The sequence below is a fragment of the Colobus angolensis genome, unplaced genomic scaffold (genome assembly GCF_000951035.1).
Source record: "Colobus angolensis palliatus isolate OR3802 unplaced genomic scaffold, Cang.pa_1.0 Scaffold289, whole genome shotgun sequence".
Taxonomy (NCBI): domain Eukaryota; kingdom Metazoa; phylum Chordata; class Mammalia; order Primates; family Cercopithecidae; genus Colobus; species Colobus angolensis.
Genome location: NW_012116143.1, coordinates 514,977 through 525,953, shown reverse-complemented (window position 1 = coordinate 525,953; position 10,977 = coordinate 514,977). Strand labels below are relative to the sequence as shown.

The window sequence follows — 10,977 nt, the reverse complement described above, 5'->3', positions numbered from 1 at the left end:
AGATCCCATTTGTCAATTTTGGCTTTTGCTGCCGTTTTTTCTTATGACTTCTTATGACTAGAGCCTGACTTCTTATGTGTCAGGCATAGTGCTAAATGCTTTCTATTCAATTATCTCATTTAATCCTCACTCCCACCCAATGATGTGGCATTATTTTCCTATTTTACAGAACACAGATTTACAAAGATGACACACCTGTCCTGAGGTCACACTGAAATTATAGACAGAGCTGGAGTTCTGATTTCTGAAAGTCCTATTCTCGGTCACTATGCTAAATGAGCCTCTAAGGTTCTATGCTTGTTTTCTTCTTTTATCATCTGTCCAACCAGGATAGGTTATTTTGTTGAAATTTTGTGAGGGAAAAAAAAAGAAACTTACTTTATTTGGTGGGATGGTTTTTAATTGGGGATGGGAGTGGTCTCAGCTGTTTAAAAATAAAAGAATGAGGTGAGGGCAGGAAGGAGGTTGTTACAGGAGAAGGGCCCTAGACTGGAGGTACAGAGCAAGGTGGACCCCGACAGCTGCAGAGTGAATAGCCTCTCTGGGGTCTAGGAGCTTACAGGTAGAGAAGATGCAATTTAGGGTAAGAGAGGTTGTTTTTATTTTTTAAAAAGGAGTCTTTCTTGGGCAGGGACATACTGGGGATACAAGAGCGCTTTTAATCCGGAAGAACAAAGGGCTGAAAGAAATAAAAAGTAAGCCTGAACCAGATCACAGAATTAAAATGGTATGTGTTTAAGTTTGGTTTATTTAAACATTTGCTCTAAGAATATGAAGTTGCCTATAAATAGAAAAAAGGTAAGAGAATGGCTGTTCTCTTTCTTTCCTTTATGTTTTTTAGAGACAGGGCTCTGTCACCCAGCCTGGAGTGCAGTGGGGCCATCATAGCTCACTGCAGACTTGAACTCCTGAGCTTAAGCAATTCTTCCACCTCGGCCTTCCGCGTACCTAGGACTACAGGCATAAGCCACTACACCTGGTAGTTTTCTAAATTAAGGAAATTTGTATTTGGATCAAGGCAACAAAGACATACAGTAAGTATCTCTGAGATGTGCCACTGATCAGAAGAATGCATATAGAGGCAGCTGTTGACCAGTCCATATCCCAATTCAGAGATATGAACATCAATCACATGTTAGATATCAAGCTTTTTAAAATGGAAATACAGTGATTTATTTAAAACCCTGAAAGGGTATTAGGAGATAAACTGAGAGTATTAGGAGGTGGTATGTAATAAAGAGTCTAAGAAAGAAAGAAGAAATGAAGGTTCTCATCAGGCTTTCATCAGAGAAACTTGTAAGTACATTAATGTTTGTCAAATTGCAATTAAAGTACTGGTCCTTCACTTGGAATTAATAATAAATTATCTTCTGAAGAAGTAGATTCAAAAAGAGTGAATTTTGGCTAGCTAGAAACAATGTATTCTTATGTATCATCACTTGGACAATAATAATGTTTTTCATAAGCTTCCCCATTAATGGAAACTAAACAATGATGAATAATTTGAATTAAATATTTAGAGAGGCTAATTTTTACCTAATAGGAATAACCAGAGGAGTCATTTTTTTTTTTTTTTTTTTGAAGAAGGAGTTTCATTCTTGTTGTCCAGGCTGGAGTGCAATGGTGTGATCTTGGTTCACCGCAACCTCCGCCTCCTGGGTTCAAGCGATTCTCCTGCCTCAGCCTCCCAAGTAGCTGAGATTACAGGCATGTGCCACCACGCCCGACTAAGTTTTTGTATTTTTAGTATCGATGGGGTTTCTCCATATTGGTAAGGCTGGTCTTGGAACTCCCGACCTTAGGTGATCTGCGTGCCTCGGCTTCCCAATGTGCTGGGATTGCAGGCGTGAGCCACCGCGCCCAGCCTAAATATGTTTTTTAAGTCAAAGATTTTATTCCTTCCTTCAAGTGTATTCTACATTAGTTTTCATTGAATTTCATTTTGAGAAATACATGGTATTCTGAACTATGTTTATGAACTATGTTCAGAATACTAAACAGGACAATTGGTGCAATGGGTACAGGACATTTGCGGGTACTTGAAACTCTGAAAACTGGCAATCAAACAGAAACAGAAATTCAGGTGACTGGTAAGTGACTGTATTTTCAAGTAAGTCTGATATTTGGTGATCTCCCTGGAAAACACTAGTATCTGACATAAGAAAGGATTTTGTCCATACTGATGGCACACACACAATTAGGGACAGTGGCCCACTCCCCTGAGGAGACTGAGGTTGAGAGCAGTTGAGGGCAGTGGTGGCCATGCCTGGACTAGAGTCAGGAAGTAACTAACCTTTTTTTCCCCGTCCACAGCTTTCCTCCCAGGCAGTATTGCCAGGTGAAGGTAAGAGAAAGTTTTACCTCGAACTCTGGTGCGTTCACTGGATCCAGCTTGTGATCCAGGCTGGGAGCCTCCTTGGGAGCTGGGCTGGGAGCTGGGTGTGCTGGAGCTGGAGGAACTGCCACTGCTGGTCCTCTGCAAAGGACTCTCCAAGATGGGCTCAGTTCTCCGGAGATCAGGGTTGCTGTGTGAGTGGCAGAGCACACTGGTTACACAGACCTTGCCAGTTTTGCAGATCACATATCTGATAAGGTTTAATACCCAAAATATATAAGGAACTCAAACAGCTCAATAGCAAGAAAACGAATAACCCAATTAAAAATGAGGAAAGGACCTGAATAGACATTTTTTAAAACGAGACATGCACATAGCCAATAGGAATATGAAAAAAATGCTCAGCGGCCGGGCGCGGTGGCTCAAGCCTGTAATCCCAGCACTTTGGGAGGCCGAGACGGGCAGATCACGAGGTCAGGAGATCGAGACCATCCTGGCTAACACGGTGAAACCCCGTCTCTACTAAAAATATAAAAAACTAGCCGGGCGAGGTGGCGGGCGCCTGTAGTCCCAGCTACTCGGGAGGCTGAGGCAGGAGAATGGCGTAAACCCGGGAGGCGGAGCTTGCCGTGAGCTGAGATCCGGCCACTGTGCTCCAGCCTGGGAGACAGAGCCAGACACCGTCTAAAAAAAAAAAAAAAAAAGAAAAAAATGCTCAACATCACTAATCATCAGGAAATGCAAATTAAAACCACAATGAGCCAGGCACAGTGGCCCTCACCTATAACTCCAGCACTTTGGGAGGCTGAGGTAGGAGGATCACTTGAGGCCAGGAGTTCAAGACCAGCCCGGGCAACATAGTAAGATCCCATCTCTACAAGAAATTAGCTGGGCATAGTGGCATGTGCCTGTCATCCCACTTAAATGAGAGGCTGAGGTGGGAGGCTCACTTGACCCCAGGAGGTCAAGGCTGCAGTGAGCCATGATCATGCTACTGCACTCCAGCCTGGGCAACAGAGTGAGACCACGTCTCAAAAAATAAAAACATAAAAAAATTTAAAAACCTCACCAAACCACAATGAGCTATCACCTCATACCAATTAGAATGGCTATTCTAAAGACAAAAGATAATTAGTGTTGGTGAGGATGCAGAGAGGAGGGAACCCCTGTACCCTGTTGGTGAGAATGTAAAACAGTACAGCCAGTATGGAAAACAGTATGAAGGTTCTGCAAAAGACTAAAAATAGAATTATCATAGGATCCAGCGATTCCACTTCTGGGTATATATCCAAAGGAAATGACATCAGTATATTGAAGAGGTAGCTGTACTCCCGTGCTTAGTGCTGCCCTATTCACAGTAGCCACAATATGGAATCAACCTAAATGTCCACTAATGAATGAATAGATAAAGAAAATGTGATATATCTGTCTCTCAAAAAGACAAATACTACATGATCTCACTTATATGTGGAATCTACAAACACCCAACCAACTCATAGAAACAGAGAGTAGAATGATAGTTGCCAGGGGCTCTAGGAAGGAGAGAGAATGGGAAGATGTTGGTCAAAGGTTACAGTTTCAGTTGGACAGCATGCGTAACTTTTGGAAATCTGTACACCATGTTGACTACAGATAATAATAACATCTACTTGAAAACTGCAAAGAGAGTAGACCTTAAATGTTATCACAAAAAATGATAACTATGTAAGGTGATAGATATATTGATTAACTTGATTTTAGTAATCACTTCACAGTATATACATATATCAAAACATCATGATGAACACTGTGTAGATATACTTTTTATTTGTCAATTATGCCTCAGTAAAGCTAGGGGGGACAAGATCTTGCCATTGGTAGACATAAGCATAGTCCAGTCCCCAGTGCAAGGAAATAAAAACAGCACTTATAAGACCTTGAGAGGAAGGGGTCAACAGAAGATGATAGTCATGCCTTCCTCTGTAGATTTCCTGATCAGCTACTGGATGTGGACAGGATGAACTCTTGTTCATCACATTAAAAGTACTAGCTCTGGATGATGAATCTTCAAAGAAGGCTTTCTTATAAACATTTTTTTCTGTGCTCATTGTAAAAAAACTTGAAAAATATTAAAAGGGAAGAAATAAGGAAGCAACACACATAATCTCTGCACCAGGAGATGCTCAACTATATTTTACTACTGTACTATTTACTCCCTTATGCGTGGAATCTACAAACATCAAACTCATAGAAACAAAGAATAGAATGAGAGTTGCTGGTTTTTTTTTTTTCTTTTGTATCTATAGAAGCATACTGCATATTCAGTTTTTTTTCTTTTTTATATATGGAAGCACAGTGTGTATTGTTTTACATCTTGCTCTTTTCCCTTAACTGCATAGTGAGCATATTCTTATGCTGTGTAATAGCTTCATCAATTGTCTATTATATAGATGAGTTACCTTGACCATTTCTCGACTGTTAAATATTAAGGTGCTTCCAATACATTGCTGTGACACATAACAGTGAGACAATAATCTCCCTGCACACAAATAGCCAATCACATTTCTATTTCCTGAGGTTAGAATTCTTTGGTGAAAAGGCGTAAGTTTGGGGTGTGTGCTTGTGTGTGTGCATATGTGTGTATGAGTATATAAAGGTATGACAAATTTTCACTGAAGTAAATGTGATGGTCCATTTCACTCTATACAAGGTTTTATGCTAAATTGTATCTCATTATTTAAGTACAGTTTTAAAAAGTTACTGAAGTAGAAGAATTTTTATTCATATTTATTTGCCATTTGTAATTTCTCTTCTGTGAATGCTTAATTACGTCCTTTGTTCATGTAGCCTGTGGAGTCTTTGTATTTTTTTATTATCTTCTTGCAGGAAGTCTTTATATACTTAGGCTATTACCGAAGGGAAGATGGTTTTTTGATATTTATTATAAAATGCTAATTTGGCCAGGCACGGTGGCTCACGCCTGTAATCCCAGCACTTTGGGAGGCCGAGGCAGGCAGATCACAAGATCAGGAGATCAAGACCATCCTGGCTAACATGGTGAAATCCCGTCTCTACTAAAAATACAAAAAAATTAGTCGGGCCTGGTGGTGAGTGCCTGTAGTCCCAGCTACTCGGGAGGCTGAGGCAGGAGGATGATATGAACTTGGGAGGCGGAGCTTGCAGTGAGCCAAGATCGTGCCACTGCACTCCAGCCTAGGAGACAGAGGAAGACTCTGTCTCAAAAAAAAAAAAAAAGGAAAGCTAATTCAAGACCAAATTTGTTGGTAGGCTACTACCCCCATTTAAAAAATATATTACTATATTTGTCTTCATATCTTTACCGCCACCAAAAAAGCAGTATTCATTCACTCAGTTACTCTATACTAGGCACTGGGTCAGGCATTCGAGATATGATAATGAACAAGACACAGCTTGTGCCCTCTGTGAGCTTAGCTGGATACACACAGCCCATTTCAACATGCTTTGCCTGTGGTGAGCACAGAGCCATATGGAAGCATGAGACAGGACCACCTAGGCCAATTTTGGCCATGAGGGAAGCTGTACCCAAAGAGGGGACATCTAAGCAGTGGTAGTGGGAGGCAGCTGCTGAGGATTTTATGATTTTTGTTTAAAAAAAGAAGCAGCATTCTCAAGGCTTCAATAAATCTCTTCCTTTAAAGTTTATAACTCATAGGCTTTTTTATTTTTCTGTTAGATTTACACAATGCTGGGTATGGATAATTTAGGGAGACCTGAAACTCAGAGCTCAAATCTATTGCCATCCAGATGCTGAGAAGAGAAACATCTGATGTCAGCTTCCTCTCTGTTTCTAACATCTTCAGTTCCTCAAACAGAATTTGTTAACATTTACCATACAGCTATGATTTTAATGCTGTGATATATTACATTAAAATGTAATTTTATGCTTTCACTTTGCCCAGTTTAAGAGTACCAAGTATGTATCAGGTACTCTGTACTGTGTTGGATGTTAGACATTTCTCCCATACGTTTGGATATGACCCCTTCCTTTGAGACACTATTAGTTTAGTCTACCAATAACCCAGTCACAATGGCAACTTTAGAAGTAGCAATTAAACCAAATTAATTTCTTTCCGAAAACTCAAGAATCTTGCTTTGTGGTAATGTATCTGTCAAAAACATTTGATTGAGTAGAAATAGATAGTGACTGTGGGAAAATGCAGCAGAAAACATGTAAAAATAAATATGTTCCATGATTCATTAATTTGATCATATAAATGTAGACCCTAACAATATTATCTTTGAAACTCTTGTGGTAAAGGGGTTGCTAAGTCAACTTAACTGCAAAATCAGTTGCAGAGTGATCACTTGTAAACTTAAGAAAAACTTCCAAAATTCTTGATATTTTAATGGCATTCCTTTGTGAAGTAACTATTTTTATGACAATTGTTTATATCTAATTGACTAAAATAGATTCGGCTCCATACTGGAAATACCCTTCATTTAGAAAATGTCTAAAATGATAAATGTGTAATACCTCTGAAATAATCTACATTTCAAATTTTTCATTTTTTAAAATAAACAATCTCATCTCTTTTAATTCTCAAATAGCAAATTCTTCCACACTGCCCTCTTTTATTAAACAATAGTTGTAAAAAATTATTATGCATAATTAAATCCAAAAATATTTGCTCTAAAAAATGTACTGCTCACCAACTATATTACAGATTTAAGAATGATGAGCATGTTAAGGTTTCTTGGAGTTGCTCTCATTTTGTGGAATGGCAGTGTTCTTTGTATTACAAAAAGATTAAAAAAAATCTCTCGAGAGGAGGGTAGCTGGTGACAAATGCTCTGAGTTTTCTTCCCTGGTGGTTGTGGTGTGGTAGCAGAATAGAGCTACTTGTTCTAATGTAGCATTCCTTTGATTATTTAGCCAAAACCTTTGTGTTAAGCACCACTTTTATGAAACTTACTGGACCGGGATGAGGGATGGAGGAGAAGCATGGGCCACAGGGCATATAGTCAAGTTACAACATAATCATGGAGATGAGATTCATGCAGAGGAGACAATAGGGAGCATGGCAAAACTGTATGTTGTGTGTGGAAGAGACTAAGTATTGTTGGCGTCTGGGGAACAATTAGTGCAGACTGGAATGGTCGACGGCAGTATCATGAAGGAGAAAGAACTTGACCGGGGTTGGAGCAGGAAGGCTGGGGAACAGTCGGAGCAGACACAAGGCTAGGTTGTTTTTCCTGATGCATATGGGTGCAGAGAGGACACCGGTCAAATCAAGTGCCAAATCTGAGTTAGGAAACACTGGGAGAGTGGAGTGATCAGAGGAAAAGGGCGAGTTGTATAACAATGGCCTTTAAAGCCTAGAGGAGAATGTGTACCTCCCATGGTACATATGAACGACTGACCAGGAGAGAGGCAGGCAGACCAGTTTAGGAGGCTGCTGCCAAGTCAGATAATGAGGCCTGGGCAGGGATGTCCCGTGTAAAAAAGAGCATGGGCATTAGCAGAAGCAGCTGGGATAAGCCTACGTCCCCACTGGGCTCAGAGTCTCTTCCTGTGTGAAGCTAATTGGATACCATGGGCATTAAATCTCTGACCAGGGTCTCATTAGTACAAGTTCTCCTCACCAGAGCTAACTAGTGTGGGTGCTGATCTTAATCGGTTGCTATTTTTGCTGCTGGAGACTGAAAGAAGTATTTAGTCTCTATGTTACCACACATAGAAATAGGGAAAACTTTACAATGCCTTTTCTACCTTTTTCTTTGGTAAAACATGAGTAGTCTGAGAAAATGTCATGCTGTTCACATTTTTATCTCCTTTATTATGTATTAAATGATCTGGTCTTGGGGCTGTGGGGTCTGAGATAAATGCTCTTAAGAGGATCAATTTCAGAAGAATCCCATGAAATAATAGATATCCCTTGTTCACATCTGAGCTGAGCCTATTCAGATCCGAATGTGTAAAAACCTGAAAACATCCAAATGGATTTCTTTAAATGCTAACTTTTAGTTCAGGCATTTGCCATCCTGCAGATAACGCTGCTAGGTCTATAAAACTCACAGTAAAGTGAAAATGTGGCAATTATTCCATTCAGTTGAATCATAGAAAGTCAAAACAGAAAATTGGGATTACAAAGTAATTTTGTGGCCCAAATACTTGGGCCAAGTCTTTAATTAACTGGCTGACTGCCAAATTTCACTTTATTTTGTTCTTTGATGACACAGCCAATGAGAAGAAATGAGCCATAAGAAAATAAGTTTGGGATGGGACACAGAATTAGTTTTTGAAATTAATCATTTAGTCATTGGGTTGGACTGGGTATTTCTGTCTTAATTTGAATCTTTTCATATTCAGAATGTAATTGATGAAATTTTAATTTGCTTTAAAAAGCATACATATATCAATGTTAAGTATGAAAGTGGCTGATTTTTAAAAATACTATTTTAAAATGGTCAAATCAAATTTTGATTTGAACTTAACTGATCACCTTCACAGCATAAGGCATCTGTGAGTTTACATAGCAGGTGAGAATTGCCTATTGATATTGCAGTCTGAGCAATTCCCAGCTACATATGCATGAGAAGGAAGGACAAGGAACAGTTGCATGGGGTCAGGGTGACTGTGTTATCTCCCAGACTTTAGCCATCTAGGAAGGGAACGATCAAAAGCATGTGATGACACTAGTTCTAGCTCCAGAAGGGAAGTGTTTGCAATATAAATGGGTCTCATGGGACAACAACTTTGAAAAGGTAGTAAATATCGCAACATAAGGGTAAATACCAATAAGATCAAGAAGAGGTGTTAACAGACTCACTAAAGCACATGGTGAGAAAGGTGGGGACAAAATGGGGCTGTGTCAGTCAACAAATCAGGAGCTCTTTTGCCTTGGGAAAATGAGGCAGCAAAGCAAGCAGCACCCAAGCTGTGCCAAACAAATTAGCACAGAATGGTGCTCAAGAATGTAGACTTTGGTGCAAGGCTATCAGCTCAAATCTTGGCTCTACCACTTACTACTTTTGTCACCTTGGACACATGTTAATTTCAATTTCTCCTTGTAAAATGATGGTGATTATAGTCAACACCTCACAGAGTTGTTACATTGTTTAAATTAGTAAATACATATATATGAGACATATGTGTATGTGTGCTCCAGAGATGTTCATTAAATACAGAAATAAATAATAAATTGCCCTGAATCAGGCAGAAGGCAGGGAACTGCAGGCATTGCCCAATAACACTTTTTTGACCAGCTGATGCCTGCACAGCCGTACCTGCTCAATAATGTATATCGTTAAAAATATGTTCTCTGGTGGGGTGCGGTGGCTCACGCCTGTAATCCCAGCACTTTGGGAGGCCAAAGGCCAGCAGATCACAAAGTCAGGAGATCGAGATCATCCTGGCTAACATGGTGAAACCCCATCTCTACTAAAAATACAAAAAACTAGCTGGGCATGGTGGCAGGTGCCTGTAGTCCCAGCTACTTGGGAGGCTGAGGCAGAAGAATCGCCTGAACCTGGGAAGTGGAGGTTGCAGTGAGCCAAGATCACGCCACTGCACTCTAGCCTGGGTAACAGAGTGAGACTCTGTCTCACAAAAAAAAAAATTCTCCACAGAGCTCTTTGGATTTGGTATGGTGCCTACCAACAGTGGAAGAGTGACATAATAGGGAGTTATTTTGGGGAGAAGGAAGGATATTCAAAATAGTAAAAGCTTTAATTTTTGTCCTCAAGTTACAGGTACACCCTTGCATACTGATGATTTTAATTCAAGAGTCTTCTCTTCAGGGTACTAAGTAGTTTACTGATTTAAACATATTGTGTCCCAAATTATCAAAAAAAATCACATATTCTGCAGTTACTATAAAACATCTTGCACCTAGTAACTTGAGTTCATTACTACTAAGTGCAGGAAGCAAAAACTGAGCTTCTTAACCATTAGGCTCTGCCTTGTTTTTCTTTGTTTTAAAAATTGATTTAGCACAACAGTGGTTTATTTCTCAGTCACATCATAATATATACAGGTAGAACTGGTCTCCTTTGATGGTTCTCTAAGTGGGTGACTTGGGGGTCCAGGTTCCTTTTGGGTTGAAACATGTTACCTTAAACTTATGGTCCCTAAGTTTGCCACGGAAGAGAGAGGTCTGCCTCTTTTAGTTAATGCACATATTTACTTCAAAGCAAAATAAGAAAGTGATGCAAGAAATACAATTTTGCCCCTACTGGTACCTGCAGTCCCAAAGAGCAGCAGGTGTATTATGACCCCTTGGCCCTAGAGTCAGGCAGTTTTGGTTTGAGTCACTGGGTCCCAGGGCCACATGCAGCTTCAGTATATATTTGCTGAATTTAGCAAATGAATTAAAAAATGATAGTAACACAACATCCTGAATCTGTCCTTTATTAGCTGTGTAATTTTTACTGGAATCCATTTTAACTTTGCTAATTTTCTAGTCACCCTTGGGAATCACTTTAAAGAAAAGACTAGGAGGAAAAACAGAATATTGACCAAGTACAGGAAAGCTGAGAAGCACTGTAAAGGACAGGTTATTTAAAAGCAACACCTTTTAAAGAGGCTATATGGATGGGTGGTCATCTGACAAATGGCACGAAAAGAACTATAAGGACTTCATTAGGACCAGCAGAGAGTAGGAGAGGTCTGTGTCACAGTA

General features: G+C 39.8%; 1 protein-coding gene across 8 annotated transcripts in view; it reads right to left on the bottom strand.

Moving 5' to 3' along the window:
* Positions 1–10,977, bottom strand: part of TNIK (TRAF2 and NCK interacting kinase) — a 415,617-nt gene that overhangs the window by 49,259 nt on the left and 355,381 nt on the right. For all 8 annotated transcript variants that reach the window (XM_011948978.1, XM_011948979.1, XM_011948982.1 and 5 more), the window contains one exon: positions 2,362–2,525. In XM_011948978.1, coding sequence (XP_011804368.1) covers positions 2,362–2,525 — 164 coding nt within the window. The remainder of the gene's footprint in view (positions 1–2,361; positions 2,526–10,977) is intronic.